General features: G+C 39.2%; 1 protein-coding gene across 6 annotated transcripts in view; it reads right to left on the bottom strand.

Annotated features, from left to right (window-relative positions):
• Nucleotides 1–10882: 10882 nt before the first annotated feature.
• The window catches only part of shank3a (SH3 and multiple ankyrin repeat domains 3a), a 1110717-nt gene continuing 1099741 nt past the window's right edge, over nt 10883–21858 (bottom strand). For 4 of the 6 annotated variants that reach the window (XM_063072946.1, XM_063072949.1, XM_063072948.1 and 1 more), the window contains one exon: nt 10883–11451. In XM_063072946.1, the coding sequence (XP_062929016.1) occupies nt 10896–11451 (556 nt within the window). In that variant the 3' untranslated portion in view covers nt 10883–10895. Of the gene's footprint in view, nt 11452–14333; nt 14369–21858 lie in introns of all 6 variants that reach the window. The other 2 variants (XM_063072950.1, XM_063072951.1) reach the window with 2 other exon arrangements.

Below are 21858 nucleotides of genomic sequence, written 5' to 3'. Positions count from 1 at the left end.
AAATTGCAGAAGCATTTGCATAGCTTCACGGGGGTGGGGGCAGAATGTAGAAAAGTGGGTGGACAATATGGTCAGCATAGAGTAGCTGGGCCGAAGGGCCTGCAACTGTGTTGTATTAATCAGTTTAACTCCTAAGAGCCCGAGGAAATCAGAAGAGTGTGGAGAAGCAAACTTGAAGGTAAATTTTTGTGCACACTTTCAATTACCCTTAAAATTAAACTCTATTCAGGAAAACTTTTCCAATTAATAAGAAGCAAGTACAATGAGAGCAGAGCAACTTTGGATATAGTCCTGGGAATGAAGTTGTTTAGGTGGAAGGAATATCAGAGGGATAGCAGATTTATGGTGATCATAATTCTGTTGGATTTAGCATGATAATAAAATGAATAGAAGCAGGAATAGCCACTCAGACTTCAGCGCGTGTTCCATGATTTAGTCAGATCTCGGCACAATTTTTCTGCACTCGCCGAAAAATCTCCTGCTTTCCTTAACACTTGAAAATCTATTAATCTCTGTCTTGAACATAATGACTCAGATGCCACAAGCCTCTTGAGGATGGCTAATGTTGCACCTTTATTTAAGGAGGGCAGTGAAGACAAGCATGGGAACTAGAGGAGAGTGAGCCTGACTCTGGTGGTGTACAAGTTACTGTACTGGATTCTGAAACATAGGATCTACCAACATTTCGATAGACAAAGATGGCCTTGTAGGTGAGAAATCATGCCTTATAAATCTGTTAAGAGTTTATTTGAAGAGGTAACCAAGAGAATTGATAAGGGCAAGGTGGTGGCTACTTTCTAGATGGATCTTAGCAAAGCATTTGACAAAGTCTTGTCAGGAAGGCTAATTTGGATGGTTGGTTTGCATAGGATGGATAGAGACTTAGCTGATTAAATACATAACAGATCTGATTACAGGAAGCATAGGGTGAAGGTGGAAGGTTGTTTTTCAGACTGTAGGACTGTGATTAGTGTGCCACAATTATTGGAGCTGGGCCCACCGTTGTCTGCCAATTCGATAAACGGTCTCGATGAGAATATAACAGGAATGGTTAGTAGATGATACTACATAGGTGGTATCACAGACAGTGAAGAAGATGATCAAAAATTACAGAGGAATTTTGATTTTTGAAGTGGTAACCAAGAGAATTGGTGAAGGCAGGCTGGTAGGCATTTTCTAGGTAGTGTAACTGCAAAATTTCAAGTGCAAGGTTTTGCATTTTGGGTAGTCAAACCAGGGTAGGGCTTTCATAGTGAATGGTAGAGCCCTGGAGCATGTTGAGGAACAGAGAGACCAAGGGATGCAAGAACATAGTTCTCTGGAAGTGGCATTATAGGTTGACAGGGTGGTGAAGAAGGCACTTGCCATGCTGGCCTTCATTAGTTGGGGCATTTTATACAGGGGTCAGGGCATTGTTGTTTAAGATGTTACTGAGGCTGAACTTGGAGTATTGTGCACAGGTTTAGTTCCTCTTATAGGAAAGACATGAATTAGTTGAAAAGAGTGCAAGGAAGATTTATGAGAATGTTACCAGGATTGAAGGTCTAAGTTACAGATGGAAGTTTATTCCTTGAAGCATAGGAGGCTGAGAGATCTATAGAGATCTATGACATCTGAAATCTAACACAACTTATAAAGGTGTATAAAATCATGAGTGGCATAGAAAAGAAGAATTTCTCAGGGAAAGGGAATCATGAACTAGGAGGCATAGGTTTAAGATGAGAAGGGAAAGATTTGAAAATGAGCTGGGAGAGCAACTTCTTTACTGGAAGGAGATGCACATTTGGAACCAAGCTGCCAGAGGTGGTTGTTGAGGCAGCCACAATTACAACATTTAAAAGACATTTGCACAGTTACATGGATAGGAAACAGTCAGAGAGATAAGGGCCAAACATGGGCAGATGGGACTAGTTTAGCTGGGTATCTTGTTCAGCGTTAATGAATTGGGCCAATAAGCCTGTTTCTTTGATATATGACCAGGGGACTCCATACTTTACAATCATCTGGGAGAAGAAATTTCTTTTTATTTCAGTTCTGAAAGATCAATCCCTCATTGAAACTGTGATTCCTAATTCTGAGCAACCCCGCTTTAAAAAAAAGCATAAATACTTGGCAAAGCCCAGCTAAGTGCCATAATTATTGAGAATGACTACAATAGGAATAAACTAGCAACATCAAATTTTACTGGGTGTGAAACAATTTTACAAAAGCGGGCTGGAAACAGATATGTAAAGGTAAATCACTATCGGAGCAATAGGAGACTGTCAAGGAGGTGCTTCACAGGTTTCCATGTGTTTGCTGGTGCACAGAGGAAAGGCAATAACATTTATGTCGGAAATTGAGAGCCCAATGTTGTGAACTTCACAAAATATGTATGGAATGTGGTGGTGAAATTAAAAGAGAAACTGTGAAAACAGAGATTATGCATAAGAGTACTAGAGTGTACTATCAAAGAAAATGCAACCTTTCGTATTTATGTAAAGTTCAAGGGATTGTACAGAAAAACTTTTGGTTATTAGGGAACCAAAAAGAAAATCTCTGCATGGAGAAAGACATATTCCTAATGAATAGCTGCAGCTTTCTTCGTGGATATTGATATTGCGGCTATCAAAAGCAGTGTATACAGAAGGGAGGGTATACTATGGGTTTTGAACCCTTGAGCATAAATAGGTTGCGAAACTTGGATAATACTTATCCTGGTTGCGTTATAAAACGCAGCGCAAGAAATACTAGATTGGAAAGCTATTAATATGAAACATTAGTTTAATATGACTGTTAGGAGAGAGCAAAAATATATGGTGAGAAACTGATTGAAGGCCCTGGTGAGAGAAAGTATATAATCAAAATCATGGAATTTGGATAAAAAAATGAAAGATATCAGAAGGAATATCCTTATAAATATATGAAGTAATAGACTTAGCCACAAATACGTAAGAGCTGAGTGAGATATTCCTCAGAGCTGGTTATAGTACAGCTGAAATGGGTCTCTGATTGTGTGAGCATACTAATGAGAGAATGAGAAGGGTAAATTGACAGAGATGGGCAAATTACTAAAAATATATGTATTACTGGTATGGATATATAGTACAACAGGGGAAAGGCTTAGATGAGAGAATTGTAACAGTTATGAGCTAAACTGTTGAGTCAGTGAGATAAAATGTAGCTCTGAATGTTTTCAATTAATCTAATGGGACCATAAGGTTTATAAAGGGATAAACTTTAGAGGGATTGCACAAGTCCTGACAGAATGTGATACCAGGGGATTTTGAAGGCACTGATGAATGAGAATTGATAGGGTAGCATTGAAATTGATGAGCTAAGATGGGAAAAGAATAATACAGAAAAGAAAGTTTACGATAAGAAATCAGAATGCTAATGGACATCAGAATAGGACACTGAGGAACTGAAGGTCTTGATAGGACACTAAGGGTACTCAAGAGCTAAATTACAATGAAGTAATATAGGTGATGAATGAGATGAAAGTTAATAGGGTTTCAGGAGTACCTGTGAGACGATTTATAATGGCAAAGAGAAGGGACATGTTATGAGAAAATAATTCATATTCAGAAAAGCATTTACCATAGGACACCAAGGACATATATAGATCAGCTGTGAGTAAACTCTGGACAAACAGCTTACCATGGGAATATGAGAGCATTAAATGGACAAATACTCTTTGCCTATTTATAAGCTTGGGGTCTTACCAGTTTCCCAGCCTGGTATACTCCTGCTTCTATTCTTTGCATTCTCATGAGAAGTTACAATGGGAAAGGGATGGTATTAAAGAGTAATGATTAGATAGTGGAAGAATGACAGCAAATAGTTACAACAGGACTGAAGGAGCACTAATGGAATGACCTCTCACTAGGTCCGGAGAAGATTTGCAACCAAGTAATGAGAGGACTGAACGCATGTTTACTGGGACAATAGTAATACTAAAGGAACAAGTTGCAAGTGGCGATGAAGCTGATGAGTGGACAACTTATGATTGGATAGTGAAGGAATAAGTTACAATGCTACAACTCAATAACCAGAAGGTGCAGGGTTCAAAGCCAGCTTCAGGTAGAAATGGTAAGTGGAGATGTATTTATGTGCTGAGGGTATAAATATGAGTGGTACGATCTTCTTTCCATGATTACTGAAAGGGTTATTTATTTATTTATTTGAGATACAGCATGGAACAGACCCTTCCAGCCCTTTAAGCCCTGCCACCCAGCAACCCCCGATTTAACCCTAGCCTACTCATGGGACAACTTACAGTGACCAATTAACCTACTAACGAGTATGTTTTTGGACTGTGGGAGGAAACCAGAGCACCCGGAGGAAAGACATGCATTCCATGGGGAGGACATGCAGATTCCTTACAGATGTCGGAATTGAACTCCAAACTCTGATGTGCCGAGCTGTAACAGCGTCGTGCTACCGTGGGGTCGATTTACAATGGCTGCTAAATACCCACCTACCCCCGCTCTACCGTCTCACCCTGCTTTCAGTTGGTCTAAAAATAGTTCTAGATATTGATGGAAGATGGACATTGTAGTGTCACAGACACTGACTGTGAATACTGCACACTGCATTCAACGGAGGATGTTTGGAATAAAATCCCAAAATCCAGTATCTTGCTAACCCATGAAGAATATCAATTTGCATAGGAGCACTGACCATCTGGAAAACTGTGGATCTGACTCACTCTTTGAAATGAGGAGGTGAAAAAACAGAATGTGAGCTCAGACTGTCTTGACAATTTTGGAATGGGACTTAGCTAAGGGTGGGTGAAGATGGAAGTGTGATGTGTCATACAAAGTTTGATAAAATCCAGATTTTAAAACCTATTGATGCATACAATAAAATAAATGATTGATTTATGTTGATTATGAGTAAGATTCGAGAGATGTTCTCTTTCATTGATCTCACTACATCAGGTCAACTCCTAAAACTAAATAGTAATATTGATTTCCCTAGATTTTAAGACTTTTCAGCTAAAGTTAATCATATAGTGTTATTATTCACATGAGAGACAGGCAAATGCTGAGACAGAAATAGATGAATTATCTTAGGGAAATACAAAGAGTAGGCCTCTCAGCCTGTTCTGTCATTTTTCAGATAATGACCAAAATGTAACTCAGCTCCATTTATTTACCTTTTCTCCATATCCTCAGTAAGCTCAACCAATAAAGATCCATCTATCTCAATCCTCAAAGCTTCAGTTAACTTCCAACATCCATGATGTTCTGGGAGAGTAAGTCCAACTTCCAAACACATGATCTATAGCACTCTACGAAACAGACTAGTAACAAGTGATTAAAATTGGGTGAACTTTTTTACTCTTTTAGAAGAGACAGAATGCCCAAAACAATTGTTATTCTGAAGTTTCTTGGGTTCCTAAACCTATAACAGGCAATGGGGAAGTGCAGAAGCACCCTGTCACCCTCCTTACAAAAGCTCCCCAATCTCAGTGCTGCATCGTTGAGGCTCTCTGTTCATTGTTGCTTAAAAATATGCTTCCCCATTCAATGATCAGATTAATGTTGTCATGGAATGAAGTTGTGCTGGGTTATGGCAATGTTACATAGAGTCTGTATCAATCTATATAAACCTGGCCATTTGGTTTCCTTTCCACAATAACAAATCTGATGTGACATTGATAACCATCTTGTAGTTGAGGTGCAAAAAATCACCAAGGAAAAAGCTCAGATCCCAAAAACATACAAGAGGATATTCCACCGTATGCTTTCTGTGAAAAATGAAAGAAAAAGAAAGCCTAATTTTAAATGGACTCACCAAAAGGAATCATTCTGTAGGAATATGTAACACTGGGCCACAACAACATTGGGCACCCAGCTCCAATAGCCAACTTCCTTCAAACAGAAATCTGTGGAGTGACATTTTGTTAGGCTGGAGGGGTTGTAGTAAAGGCCTAGTAACTTACTTATTATAAAATATTAATTGTAATAATTGTATTAAAAACCTGGTAGATTGTACAACCGAATGTTGGGACAATTTAAACCTTGGCTGATGGTATAAAAGGGGTAATTCTGAATCAATGGTCTATGAAACACCACAACTAATATTTCTGCCATTCATTTTTAAGTTGTAGCTCCATGTTGTGCATTTCTATTAGGCTCTCATGCTTCTCTCATTCTTCTGGAAGATATAGCACAGCTTGCCTTTTTAACTCAGTTATTGTCATAAAAATCACTAACTCAGGTGAATTAATTGGTCCACCTGCTCAAGGCAGAGTATCCAAAAATGTTAAATACCCTTTAAGAAATGTACTGTACAGTTGGCAAGAAAGCATTAGGGATGCAGAGGACTAGTGGTTTTGGTTACACAGCAATATCCTCATTCAAATTTGCACAACCTAGTTTTCTTATGCGATATTGCACTCTCCAGAGAAATTTAATCTTGAAACATGTTATCAAATGTGAAAATATGAATTGAATTAGAAAATGAAAGTTTAAAGAGTTCTGCAGTAACTACTAGTTCTCACACTGTCATGAAAAATGAAAGGATGTAGGAGTGATACAAATGGAAAGTATTAAATGTGATTGTGCAAATTTCCTGAAAAAGAAAATTTTAAGTCACAGAGGAAAGAGTTATAAATAAAGGACTTAAAAGTAAATCTGGGACAATTTTGTTAGCAAAGCAACCAGATTATGGAGTAGCTTTCCTAGGAAATTGACGTAGACAGCAAAACTGAGGGAAAGGAACAACTGTATATATGTAGGTAGGTATGTTTTTTTTTAGGAAGGTGGGTATGTAGTATGTATGTATGAGTTCAGAAAAATGGGAACAGGTTGGGTAATTGTGACTGAATGATATAGGAAGGTGTATGGTGGGATTGAGGAATAAAGACAGAAAGTGGTAATGTGGGATTAAAGGCAGGTGGAACTGTGGGAGAAGTAGGTAATTGCCTCGAAGGAATGTTCAAAATTTGGTTAAGAATTGTTGAGTTATATAGGCAGAAGCCTGATAGATGGATTGACGAATGGGTAGCTGGGTGAAATGCTCTGCGGTGAGTTTGTGGGACACGGGGAGAATGTGCATTGGTGAGGTCAGGGAATAGGAAGAAGATTGGCTGGGTTATGAGTAATAATTAAAAGTGAACAGGTAGGCTTGTAATATAAGGAGATGACAGTTGGTGAAAATGGTAAGAAAATGGCTTAGTAGTAATCACCGATATGGGAAGAAGGTTCAGTTGTGTTGGGATACATGCTGAAAAGGAGATGGTGTGGTTATGTATATGCTAACAGGGGATCGTTGACATCTCAAAGTGTTTCAGGGTCTACTAATTTTTTAAATAAATTATTAACCTTTTTCACAATTATACATTGTATATTAATGTCTTTGCATTATGCTCTTTCCTCATGCTCCAGTAAACTGGTTTTCACTGGCTTACGTTCTGCCCATCCCTCATGAACTCATTTCCCACTTGATTTTTTTTAGGTCAACTCTCATTCTCCTGTTTCAGTATTGAACCTTCACTCATTTCCAACTTCTCGTCTACCTTTCAATGTCCCATTTTTATGACATTGCTTCTTATTGGGTTTCAGCTCAACATCAGCGGCCACTGGTAGCCCTTAAAGGCTTTACTCAAGTAGCCATGCTTCATGTGTGAGCCTTGGCATGAATGCCAGCAGGCTATTTTCCAATCCAGGCAAAGTATCAGCTAAGCCTGATCTTGCCGTCCTCACCTCCCTGATATGCTTGAAACAGATCAGGGAAAGGGTGTGACCAGGCTGAGGAACCTGGATAATATTTTTCCTGCTTCTTAACCCGTGGATCCTGACGTAAACTCTGGATCCTGAATGCAATGCTAGCTAGCAAACTCAAGTTGAGTTTGTGGCCTCCACTCCTTGCCTCTGCAGCTCCGGGTAGAACAGGCAGTGATGAGGAGTGAACTGTTGGGAATTCATAATGTGCCACCATTCTGTAAAGAATGGGGCATGGAGTTGGTTTTGTTAAATCTTCCTGGTATATAAAGTCTCACTTCAATCGCATCTTTCCTCTTATTCCAGCATATGCATGTCATAAAGTCACAACTCTCGTTTCCAATTTCAATTGACTCACGGTCCCCTTTTCCATTATTTATGCACTGTAGTTTATTTTGGCCTCATTTTCTTCTCTGAGCTTCAGTCTTTATTCTATAAATAATCTCAGTACAATTTCTAGTTTCCTTTCTGTTATACAGCTTCTTATTACAAAATTTCTGGTCCTCAAGGTTTTGGGTAACACAGAAAATTTCTTTACATTATCTATTAAAATATTAAACACTCTTGGACTATATTCAAGTTAGGGACAGGGTAAATCTTTTTCTACACTGTCCTGAGAATATATCTTGGTCTTAGCCTCAATATATTTTCCCTATACGATGGTGTAATTTTTTTCACACATTTAGGAAAGTTTTTTGTCTAATTTTAAGCTGAAATGTTATCACCATTTCGCTCTCTATTGATGCTGTCTGATCTGCTGAATTTTTCGAACATTTTGCTTTTATTTTTTGCAGAAGTAGAATCACAAAGTAAAATTCCACCTGTAGTTTTAAATAATAAAGAATTGAGCGTAATTTTTTTAGTATGGTGTCATGACCAATTAGAACTGGGATAAAGTAATCATAAAAAAGACAAAAGAAGAACTAATAGTTTCTTTAGCCTCAGCTTGATTACATCAACATCATCATCATCAGGTGCCATGCCCAGTTTGAGCTTTGACTGCCATGGCCCACACAGTCCTGTTTCGGGTCAAGTAGATCAATTCATTGGTATTCATTTCCAGTTCTCTGTCTGCTGTCTCCATCATCTTTTGTCTTTGTCTTTGTCTTCCTCTTGCTTTCTTCCCTTACTACATACTATATACATCATCTATATATGTCAATTGCCAGAAATTGGCTCAACCACCCAATTCCAGTCTCGATTCCACTCTCTATCTCTATAGAGCCATTGCAGGTACCTACCACTCTGGAAAGAAAATATTTTCAGTAATAGAATTAGAAAGTAGTTCTTCAGGGCAGAAATCAACAAAATCCTTTGTTAGTTAATACTGTCTCCATATTGATATTTCTTCTTACTTGCTTGCTCATACCTTTCAACAATTTCCTTCTCTGAGTTTCTTTTTTCCATGTAATGACACCTTCATTTAAAAAAACATTCTAATCATTAATTAGGGGAAGAGAGAACTATTTAATTTCTTGCCCAATAATATGTGAATATGATAACAATGTTTTTAATTTGCTTTGGATCCTAAGGTCAACAAAGTCCCTGGCATGTCCTCACCATCCAATTCTCCAGCTGAATATAAACACAGAAAGACTTCAGCAATTTTCCCCAATTTCCCACCATGGAGGATAGAAAATCTCTTGTCAGTAATGCCTCGCTTATAATGCAGTTCTGTGATGTAGGGATTTGCAGTGTTACAACACATCTCCAGTGTATCTGTGAAAACAAGTATATGCATGTGTGACAGTATTAATAAATCCAGTTCAAGAGTGATACTGTGTGGGAGTATTTATGAGTAAGAGGAGGTGTGAATGTGGGAGGTGAGCTGGTGTATGCATAAGCAAATTGAAAAAGGTATGTGTGCAAATGTACCTCTCAGTGAACGTACATGTACTCATGTTGTCTTGGTGTATTTTTGACATGCACTACTAAAATATCAAACCCTCACCATTTTCGCATTACTCAAAGGACTCAAGGTACAGTACATTTCAGTAAAGGGTACTTACACAGTGAAGGAGTCAAATTGATTCTTCAGTTTGTTCCACCACTGTACACAAAATTACAAAAATTGGCCAAGTAATAGCATAGTTTGAGACTGGCCTGCAGCTGAGAAGTAATGTTTTCAAACAGTATAGTTAAGTAAAGGTGACTTGCAAAGCTGATGGATATTCACCAGCCATGTGGGTACCCAGCATTCTGATGGATATTCACCAGCCATGTGAATCCACTCCAGGGATTTCTGTTTCTATCTGTTTACATGACAACAAAAATAAAATCCTCATTTGGAACAAGTTTATGGATGAATGATGTTAAATGTGCCAGAATGTCCAAGTTTCCTTGTTTTTAATATATCACTAAAGCCTGAAAACTAAAAATCTATCTTCATTAAAAACAAGTACAAGAGAAAATGGGAAAATGCAATCTTAATAATCAAGTCATTTGTTTGGAAGATTCAATTTAACATTTTCTTATAATAGTATATGTATATAGTTCTAGTAAAATTGTAACATAAAAACAGTTTTATATTATTTTGATCTAATATATAATTGGTAAAAAGGTGAGTACTTTTGTGGATGGAATATGTGTCCCTATATGTCAAACGAGCACTCAGTGGTCAAGTTTTACTGATCTGCTTTCTTATTTTTGATTGATCATTGAAGACTGTCCTTTGCCTTAGAATATAAGGGACTTCGAAAGAAATTTTATGCAATTCAAAAAAGACTGGGTTTGATTACCTATTTTAAACATTCTCCTGAAGGTAACACAACTTATCCAAGTTCGGAAGGGAATTTCTGTTTGCCTCTCAAGGTTTGTGCACCAATTTGCAAGCTAAAAGAAGAAAGACAGAGATTCCCTTCCCAAGCAACTATTATTCAAAGGCAACGGAATGAAATATTTGCTCATTTTTTTTCTCATTTATCCTTTTTTAAGAAAACAAAAAATTGTGATTCTCATAGAACCTTGGTCGAGCTTCAGTGGGAACAACACCAAGCAACATCCCATAATATTCATGCAACATTAACCATAGCAACGCCACTCAGATTTAGCTCTGCCCTTTTCCACCATTCAGTGCAGTGTTATGTTTTTCATTTTTAAAAATAACCCCTTCCTCCCCTTGAAGACCCAGACCAGTTGAGACCCACCCTACCCACCCAGATTCCCTTCTCCCTTCCAGTCGAGCTAGCTATCAATAAAATGTTTTAAAGCACGTTCTATGTTCATTCGATGTCCAACTCTTGTGACTCCAAGTTCCACATAGTCTTCTTTTGTCAAGGCAGGTAGATGAGAGCCTTCGATCTCATTATGTAAGAAGCTCTCTCTGTGTTCTGATAGGTTAAGACTGTCGAGCCAGTCTGCTACGTCATACTTGTTCCACATCACCATGGGCTTTTGGCAGAAGGGTTTGGGGGGGAGTAAAGAATGCATGGGGACACCAGAGGGAGATGGGGAGCGGCTACGAGCGCTGGCACTCCTCACCACAAACCGCACCTCCTTAGGCTCATGAGGAATATTGAGGCTAGAAGATTTCAGGATGGTGGGAGGGGTCTGTGTTGGTGTGGAGAGTGGTGAGGGCCTTGGTGAACTGATGCCAGCTTCTGTCCTTGATTCGACGCCAGGTTTCGCAGGGCTTGGAGCCCTTCGGGTAACTGGGTGCCTGGAGCCAGGACGGATAGTGAATGTTGCTCCGAAGCTCCGCTGGGATATTGTGTTCAGTTCTCCTAAACTACTGAAAAGTCTGCAGACAAAAAAAAGAAAGTAGAGAATTAGGAGTTGGTGTCCTGGGCTTCATCTTAGTGAGTCACCCAAGGCAACATGCTCAAATCTCAACATCTATCAGACTACACCAGGAAGCTAGCTTTGCACTTTCACTGTCCCATATCAGGGAACTTTCACACTCATCAGAAAAGACCTGCTAGAGAGAGCTTCAATTTCTTCCTGGAAAATGAAACTTTCCTCCTCCAAAGACTTTAATGCTGATGCCAATAGATTTTGTTGCACAAGTATAGAGGGTCACTATGGAACAAAGTGGTCTGAGTTTAAGTGTGGAGAGAGGTGACTATAGTTGAGTGACTAGGTTTGGTAAAAGACTGTTGTTAACAAAATGTGGACAATGTTGCCACTGACAAAATTTATACTTCATCTATAAATGCCCTTTTTTGAACTGAATAGCTTGCTAAGCCATTTCAGAGTTATATTAGGTCTGGAATAACATATTGGCAAACATATTTCCATGAAAGATATTAGTGAATACTGATTAGGTTTTAAACATTAATTAGGTTATTTAATGGTTACAGTTTTTGTCAAACCATTATCAATAATATATTTATTAGATTACTTATATTTAAATTCCTCTACTGCCATTGAGGGATTTGAAATCATGATCAGGAATCAATAGCTCATGCATTTGAACACTTGTGTAGTACCTTAACCTTGGTGTTGTTATACAAAACTATGGGGATGATGGCAGACTGAGAAGAGGGTAAATTAAACACAGAAGGGCGTGTACGTCATGGGAAACAAGTGTGTGAGTGCATTAGTTTTGTGGGTTTGCTGAATATGGAGACAGATTGGCAGTGAGAGTTTGAAGTGTAGAGTTCTGAAAATTGGAGCAAATTGAACGAGATTGCATTAGTTTGATTTATGAGGTGCACTGTGTGAAAGACATTATTATTATTATTAGTATTATCTTTCTCTGCTAGATTATGTATTGCATTGAAGTGCTGCTGCTAAGTTAACAAATTTCACATCACATGCCGGTGATAATAAACTGGATTCTGATCGTAGGAAGATGTGGGTTACTGGGCTTCAGCTGATTAGTTTGTGGGAGATGAGCGTAGATTGTTACCATTTAATAAAAATTCAAATAAATGAAATTATTAAAACTTAATCTAGCATATACTTTAGCCAACTTTTCCACACATTTGATATTCACTGCATAGCATATCCATCCAAGAGAATGGTCATATGAGATGACTGACTTCTGAACTCTTTGAAGGGTATAGGGCAGAACAGATCATTTGGTGAAACTGATGGCTAAGCCCAAACCAGTTTGCTTACTATCCCAAGCAATCACTTTTTAAGTTTGGGAATTATCTATGATTGACATCAAAAACTCACGACCTTGTACCACACATTCTGTGTTCAATCATCTTCTACATCAAAGTTTAAAGAGATAGAACACCATAACTCAGTGTTTCCTACAGTTCATGCTAGGAAATGCACACAACACACACAACATCCAATAATTCAAGCTTAGCACTCAGCATCATCAACGATACAGCTAAAAGACATGAACTTCCAAATTCGTAAAGGGGGGCACTGCACATCTGTCACCCATTTATTTACATCTACTTTCTGATTATTAGTTATTTTGTTGCACCAGTTTACAATCTAACATAAACTCCAAATGAAGCTTGAGAGCAAAATTTACTCATCAAATATTTATCTTGTTTGAAACACTGATTAGGAATACATTTGTCAAAAAGTGCATTAGTGTAAAGTATGGTTGTGTTGTATAATGCTTGGAGAAATTTAGAGTTAATCTTTAACTAATAAGGGTAATTCTCTAAGATTGTTTTTAACCAATAAAGGTAATCCTCTAAGACTGTCTTTAACCAATAAGGGTAATTCTCTAAGATTGTTTTTAACCAATAAAGGTAATCCTCTAAGATTGTCTTTAACCAATAAGGGTAATTCTCTAAGATGTCTTTAACCAATAAGGGTAATTCTCTAAGATTGTATGGATGGTAAGTGGTTGCTTTCCCACTTCCACCCCACGACAGAGAATCACAAGTGCAATGCCAGCTTGCATTTAGAAACGGAGTTATAGTCAGTATTATTAACACTACTTGACGTTAAAGATGGAGGAAGGTGTCACTTTGAACCTTGGAAAGTAAATTGTCTGAAATCTAATTGTTTCTAGGTTACTGGAAGATGAAGAAATGGAGCCAATGAATTAATTAGTCAGAATGTCAGTGATGCTTTCAGCACACAAATAAAAATAATGCACACTAGGTATGACTTCCTCCAAGTCCTACTAAGTGCCCAATTCTTATCAACAGATGGCAATTTAATTTTTCTTATATTTTTTTTTAGCACTTATAGGTCTGCAGTGAGCATTTCACACTTATAATTTTTGTTTCTGAGTCTTTGTAGTTACGGAAATGATGAAAATTCCAGTGGTTGAGTGCCATTGAACTTTCCCAGGCTGGATGCAGCAACACAAAGTTCTCTCTGCAATTACTCATGCATCACTCAGGGAAATATGAAAGCTATTTTGTGAAGATGTGCAAGTGACAGAGAAATGGAAGGGAGATTGCAGGTACTGGAAGTAATGATTTGAGCTTACGTATGTGTTCACCTTCCTGCTCTTGATCCATCATTGAGTGGAACCAAATGCTGTCTGACTTGGTGGAGGGCAGCCCATGGGTTAGAAATGAAAAAATAAAACACAAAAGAACACACACGCACACACACGCACGCAAAATGAGTACAGCAATGTTTCATCTTCACCATAAGGAAAATTCACAGTTTATAAGACAGCGGAATTAAAAGAATCCAGACAAAGCAAAATCCAAGAAGGGAATTTGGATGTGGCGAATGGTAGTGAGCACTTACACAATTTGCTCACCCTCCTGAGGCTCGAGGTGATTCTAGACAGAGCACCACAACGCATGCACAGTGAGCGGAAAAAAAAGAGGCAATGAGAGAGAAATGTTAGCATCAATCCATGAAAATGACCAGACATTTCCACTACATACACTACAGTAAACACTTCCTATAGTAGACTTGCTTCACATTACTTCAGAGTCTGAGTCTTGGCTCTCCTTCCTGTGTTTCCCTTGGTTACAATACAAAGAATTGTAACAGTCTGTGATAGGTTTGATCTTAACTCAGGTTATGGGGTAAAAGCAATTTAAAACGATTCAATAAGTGCAAGGGAATTAAGATTTTCAACACATAATCTGGGGCTTTACTCAATTCAGAACATGAAAGTTATGAACTTAAAAAAAGAAGCGAATTTGCTGCTGTGTGGAGAATGCTTTGTCAAACTCTACTCATGCCAAAGAAAAGACTTTGCAGTCATCTCTCAGGGAACCAGGTTTCAGTACTAATGCTAAGAGGGGGCAGATCCTAGAACTATGAGGTATGTTAAGTGCCAGGTTCAGAATTCTACTGCCAAAGGAACTTGATTGTAGTGGTTTTGAACTGTACTCTTACAATGGTCATGCAAGAACCTGGATTTTACGACAATATTCCATCACTGAGTTTGCCAGAGACCTTGTGAATCATGTGAAGATGTCACACTGAATTAACAAGAATGCAAACAAAAGTTGTGGGGTCTTGAACTTTATAAATAGATGTGGAATACAAAAGCAGTAAGTTATGCTGGACCTACACAAATCAGTAGTAAACTCCAGGATGGTGTTTATTCACCATTTCTGGACACCTCGCTTTGGGCATAGTCAAGGCATTAGATAGGATGTAGAGGACATTTACTGCCATGGTATAAGGAATATGGCATTTCTGTTATATTTAAAGACTAGATTGGAGTTGTTCTCTGCAGATAGTTAAGAGGAGATTTAGCAGGTGATTGTTACATCTTGAACACTTTGGTTTCTGACCTCTTGCTTCCAATGTTAGTTGCATCCATGGCCCAACAGGAAATGACCTGTAGGCCCATGCCCTGAGTTGGGCACGGACAGAGACAGGAATTGTAGCTCAGTGCTTGAATTGGAGGGGAAGGTGAAGACCACAATAAGACATGTACTGACAACAAGGTAAGTAATATGGTAGGTCTGGACAGCAAGGCTCATGGGATAGAGAAATTACAGTGCACGGTGGATGGCAACGCGTTGAACAATATCAGTGGGCAGTATGAGGATGTACCAAATACTGGAAAGATTAACTGAATATCCAATCTGATTTCTTGTCTTTGGTGTCCCTCAGGGGCATAGTCCAAAGTGGTCCCTTATGGGGGGGCATAGTCCAAGTTTCCCCATAATGCTTCAAAAGATCAATGCCTGCTGTATGACATCATCCCATGTGTTCAAAAGCAAGTAGTGTGCCTGGCACAAGGGAATCCTGCTCGCAGTAGTGTCCTGGAAAAGAAAATGGCATGCAATTGAATCTCTTAGCAACAGCTTCACAGCAGAAGGGTGGATCACGAGAATGAACAGATTTAGGATAATCTGTGAAAGAACCAGAGAGATAATGGATAGATTTTTCCAGACAGAGAATTGTTATGATCTGAAATGCACTATTTGTAAAAGTGTTGTAAGTGGTTTCAATAGAAGCCTTTCGAAGGAGAATTGAACACATAACTGTAAAGGAAAGGCTTTGCAGGGCCAAAAATAAACGAGAAATAATTGACATCAACCAAGTGTCTTATTTAACATCATGGCAAAATAACTTCTTTGCATACTAATGATCCTACGAAAGTTTGGAAGAATATACAAGGAGTTAAGACATAATTTGCCTGGGATATATTTCTGGCTCAAACTAAATATGAGGATGATAAGGCAGAACAAAGGGAATTTAATTTCTTAATGCATGCTGTATTAATTTCTTAATTTCCTCATGCTCTCATGCTTCGTCTGACAATATCCTTTAACCTTTGCATTCTAACAAGTAAGTGGGCATTTCTACTCTGTGCCATGTTAATAGGCAGTTACATGTTATGCAGTTGCAACTAGACCATAAGACATAGGAGCAGAATTAGGCCATTTGGCCCATCGAGTCTGCTCTGCCATTCAATCATGGCTGATCCTTTTTTCCCCTCCTCAGCCCCACTTCTTGGCTTTCTCCCCATAAGCATTGTCCAATCAAGAACCTAGTAAGCTCTGCCTTAAATACTCAATGGCCTGGTCTCCACAGCTGCCTGTAGTAATAAATTCCACAAATTCACCACCCTCTTGCCAAAGAAATTTCTGCACATCTCTGTTTTGAAAGGGCGCCCCTCTATCCTGAGGCTGTGCCTTCTTGTCCTAGACTCCCCCATCATGGGAAACATCCTTTCCACATCTACTCTGTCTAGGCCTTTCAACATTTGAAAGGTTTCAATGAAATCCCCCTCATCTTTCTAAATTTCAGCAAGTACAGACCGAGAGCCATCAAACGTTCCTCGTATGATAACCATTTCATTCCTAGAATCATCCTTGTGAACCTCCTCTGAACCCTTTCAAATGCTAGCACATCTTTTCTTAGATGAGGAGCCGAAAATGGTTCACAATACTCAAGGTAAGGTGTCAATAGTGCCTTATAAAGCCTCAGCATCACATCCCTGCTCTTGTATTCTAGACCTCTTGAAATGAATGCTAATATTGCATTTGTCTTCCTCACCACCGGCACTACCTGCAAGTTAACTTTTAGGGTGTTCTGCACAAGGACTCCCAAGTTCCTTTGCATCTCAGATTTTTAGCTTTTCTCCCCATTTAGAAAATAGTCTGCACATTTATTGCTACTACCAAAGTGTATGACCGCGTATTTTCCAACATTGTATTTCATTGCCACTCTTTTGCCCATTTTCCTAATCTGTCAAAGTCCTTCTGCATTCTGCCTGTTTCCTTAACACTACCTGCCCCTCCACTGATCTTTGTATCATCTGCAAACTTGGCAACAAAGCCAACATCTAAATCATTAATATACAGCATAAAAATAAGCAATCCTAACACCACTAGTCAGTAGCAACCAACCATAAAAGGATCCTTTTATTCCCACTCATCGCCTCCTACCAATCAGCCAATGCTCTGACCATGCCAGTAACTTTCCTGTAATACCTTGGGCTCTTAACTTGATAAGCACCCTCATGTGTGGTGTCTTGTCAAAGGCCTTCTGAAAGTCCAAATATACAACATCTACTGCATCCCTTTTATCTATCCTACTTGCAATCTCCTCAAAGAATTCCAACAGGTTCGTCAGGCTAGATTTTCCCTTAAGGAAACCATGCTGACTTTGTCCTATCTTGTCCTGTGTCACCAAGTACTCCATAACCCCGTCCTTAACACTTAACTCCAATATCTTCCCAACCACTGACGTCAAGTTAACTGGTCTATAATTTCTTTTCTGCTGCCATCCTCCTTTCTTAAAGAGTGGCGTGACATCTGCAATTTTCCAGTCCTCACACACCATGCCAGAGTATTGGGATCTACAATGAAAGTCATGAATTTATTTCATGCGGTAGACTGCAAGAATCAAGGGTTTATAATTAAGCCATTCTTTAATTGGGAATTTGAGAGATACTGTAAGCATGAGTTGTAATGTAGCAATGGGGACTCCATGGAATTGTCACATCATAGGAGGTTATTTGGCCTAAAGATATCAAATCAGTTCAGGCTCTTTGTCGAGCAACTAATTGAGTTCCTTTCCAGAGATTTTTCTTCAAATGTCAATTGAATTCCATTTTGATAGCTTTCATTCACTCTTATGACAGGCAGTGAGTTTCAAGTCATAATCACTCTCTACATGAAAATGTTTCTCACTACAGATTTTCCCCATCACTTGAAATGTATTTCCTCTAGCTCTTGAACCACCTACTAATTTGAAAAGCTTATTCAAGTTCATCAAGATGCTTGGAGAGTTCTGTTAAATCTCCTCCCACCCATTGTTTCAAGAACAACTCCAGGGGTTCTAATGTATCTCTGAAACTGGAAGTCCTCAACCTGGAACTTCCTCAGTAAACCTCAGAGATAAAGTGACTGGAAGTAAATGCAGAATATCATTTTAACCCGTTAAGTGCTTTAGAAAAGTTCAACATAAGGGCACTGCTTTAGTACTCTAAGCTCCTCTGATATCCAGGATTCCTTTTGTTTTCCAATACGTTCTGCTATTTACAAAAAGGTATGCACTCTATTTAGAATTATGCCATTTTGTTGATATTGTCTAGCTTTCCTTTCTCCAGCAAAATTTCCTATGCAAGGGCAGACTGAATAGTTTATTTGTCTTTGTAAGGACACTCCTGAAATTAATTGCAAATTGAGACATTGATTTTCCATTCCATCATCCAGCTCGCTATGAACTTAGTAACTGCCAAACTGCTTGAACTTTGTGTCTGGCATTGAGTTGGACTATGGGGGCACAGGTAACACCGAGGCTCCGAGCACGTTGGCAGATGGAATGTTATTATCCTATCTGCTTCAATGTCAAAAGTAACAAAAGGGAAAGGAGTAGAGATCTGAAGGAATTTTGAAACAAGTCTAATCTGTTCCTAGAATTCTGTGGTGGCAAATGAGGCAAATGTTAGCAGCCATAATCTTTAAACAGCCAAAGCCATGGTATGTTTGCTATGAATGGTGCATGAATAAAAGGTTCATGCCAAACATTTCACACACAGATGCAATAGTTACACAGTATAATGGACGGAATCATGTAAGGTTGTGCTACTTTATAAATAAAGCTCAAATATATCACCAGCCATTCCTTTTCCATTTCTTTCAGAGATGTTCCATTATCAAGATGATGCCATGGTCTCTGGTGAGGTGTGAGACTGGAAACATCAATCAGTGCTTTTATTAGTCTGTTTTTTCCAGAATTCACTTTCTTTGCTCTTAAACAGTGATTTAAGCATCAGTACCATTTACACCTGTTTTATAACTAGTTTACGGTTGGATCTTACCCTTCCTTCATCTTCGACAGACTCGTGGCTCCAGTGCCATTCAGTGCCTGGCCTGTTTCTGGGTTACTGGCTATATTGTGATCAATGCCATTCAAGACCATTCCCAGTTGTGATTAATTAACCATCAAATAAACCATTGCTGTTCTTTGTTTAAGTGAAGGCATTCCAGTAAATTGGGAATACTGAACAGAACAAATGAATCATCATTCATTTTCTTTCCCGGAAAAATTGCAAAAAGAAAGCTGGTCATAGTTTCCTGAGTTTGCTGAGACATGGAATTATGAGGGGAGTGGGTCTCACAACAAAAAATCATTAACACCAAGCTAACAGAACTCAGTTACTGAAAAATACTTACAGATCCATTGATTAATCCTGCCTCCATGGACTCTTGGATTTGCTCCGCATTTTACATTACCCTTTCCCATATAGTCACTTCTAGAAATTCCTCAACTTATCCTTCAACTTTTGGAGAACCAATATTGAAGTTAAACTTCTGTCACATTCAGCAAAGCTAAAATCCTTTCAAGATCTGCGCGTTTCTGTATTCCTCTGCCCAATGTTACAACATCAGTGGCAGCTACAGGCTAAGGTCCGTGAGCTGCAGACTGTGTAATTCCCACTCAAAATATTTCTGCCTCTGTACTTCTCTTTCCTCCTTTAAGACATCCTTTAAAACCAAACTCTCTGATCCAGTTATCCCAAAATCTTGCATATACTTTGTCAAGTTTTGCTGCACAATGCTCAGTTGAAGCACTTTGGACTAATTTACTACATTAAAGGCAGAACAAATGAAACATAGAAACATAGAAAATAGGTGCAGGAGTAGGCCATTCGGTCCTTCGAGCCTGCACCGCCATTTATTATGATCATGGCTGATCATCCAACTCAGAACCCAGCCTTCCCTCCATACCCCCTGACCCCTGTAGCCACAAGGGCCATATCTAACTCCCTCTTAAACATAGCCAATGAACTGGCCTCAACAGTTTGCTGTGGCAGAGAATTCCACAGATTCACCACTCTCTGTGTGAAGAAGTTTTTCCTAATCTCGGTCCTAAAAGGCTTCCCCTCTATCCTCAAACTGTGACCCCTCGTTCTGGACCTCCCCAACATCGGGAACAATCTTCCCGCATCTAGCCTGTCCAATCCCTTTAGGATCTTATACGCTTCAATCAGATCCCCCCTCAATCTTCTAAATTCCAACGAGTACAAGCCCAGTTCATCCAGTCTTTCTTCATATGAAAGACCTGCCATCCCAGGAATCAATCTGGTGAACCTTCTTTGTACTCCCTCTATGGCAAAGATGTCTTTCCTCAGATTAGGGGACCAAAACTGCACACAATACTCCAGGTGTGGTCTCACCAAGGCCTTGTACAACTGCAGTAGTACCTCCCTGCTCCTGTACTCGAATCCTCTCGCTATAAATGCCAGCATACCATTCGCCTTTTTCACCGCCTGCTGTACCTGCATGCCCACTTTCAATGACTGGTGTATAATGACACATAGGTCTCGTTGCACCGCCCCTTTTCCTAATCGGCCACCATTCAGATAATAATCTGTTTTCCTATTTTTGCCACCAAAGTGGATAACTTCACATTTATCCACATTAAATTGCATCTGCCATGAGTTTGCCCACTCACCCAACCTATCCAAGTCACCCTGCATCCTCTTAGCATTCTCCTCACTGCTAACACTGCCACCCAGCTTCGTGTCATCCGCAAACTTGGAGATGCTGCATTTAATTCCCTCATCCAAGTCATTAATATATATTGTAAACAACTGGGGTCCCAGCACTGAGCCTTGCGGTACCCCACTAGTTACCGCCTGCCATTCTGAAAAGGTCCCGTTTATTCCCACTCTTTGCTTCCTGTCTGCTAACCAATTCTCCACCCACACCAATACCTTACCCCCAATACCGTGTGCTTTAAGTTTGCACACTAATCTCCTGCGTGGGACCTTGTCAAAAGCCTTTTGAAAATCCAAATATACCACATCCACTGGTTCTCCCCTATCCACTCTACTAGTTACATCCTCAAAAAATTCTATGAGATTTGTCAGACATGATTTTCCTTTCACAAATCCATGCTGACTTTGTCCCATCATTTCACCGCTTTCCAAATGTGCTGTTATCACATCCTTGATAACTGACTCCAGCAGTTTCCCCACCACCGACGTTAGGCTAACCGGCCTATAATTCCCCGGTTTCTCTCTCCCTCCTTTTTTAAAAAGTGGGGTTACATTAGCCACCCTCCAATCCTCAGGAACTAGTCCAGAATCTAACGAGTTTTGAAAAATTATCACTAATGCATCCACTATTTCTTGGGCTACTTCCTTAAGCACTCTAGGATGCAGACCATCTGGCCCTGGGGATTTATCTGCCTTCAATCCCTTCAATTTACCTAACACCACTTCCCTACTAACATGTATTTCACTCAGTTCCTCCATCTCACTGGACCCTCTGTCCCTTACTATTTCTGGAAGATTATTTATGTCCTCCTTAGTGAAGACAGAACCAAAGTAATTATTCAATTG

The sequence above is a fragment of the Mobula hypostoma genome, chromosome 20, assembly GCF_963921235.1.
Source record: "Mobula hypostoma chromosome 20, sMobHyp1.1, whole genome shotgun sequence".
Lineage (NCBI taxonomy): Eukaryota > Metazoa > Chordata > Chondrichthyes > Myliobatiformes > Myliobatidae > Mobula > Mobula hypostoma.
This window is presented reverse-complemented; position numbering and strand designations above follow the sequence as displayed.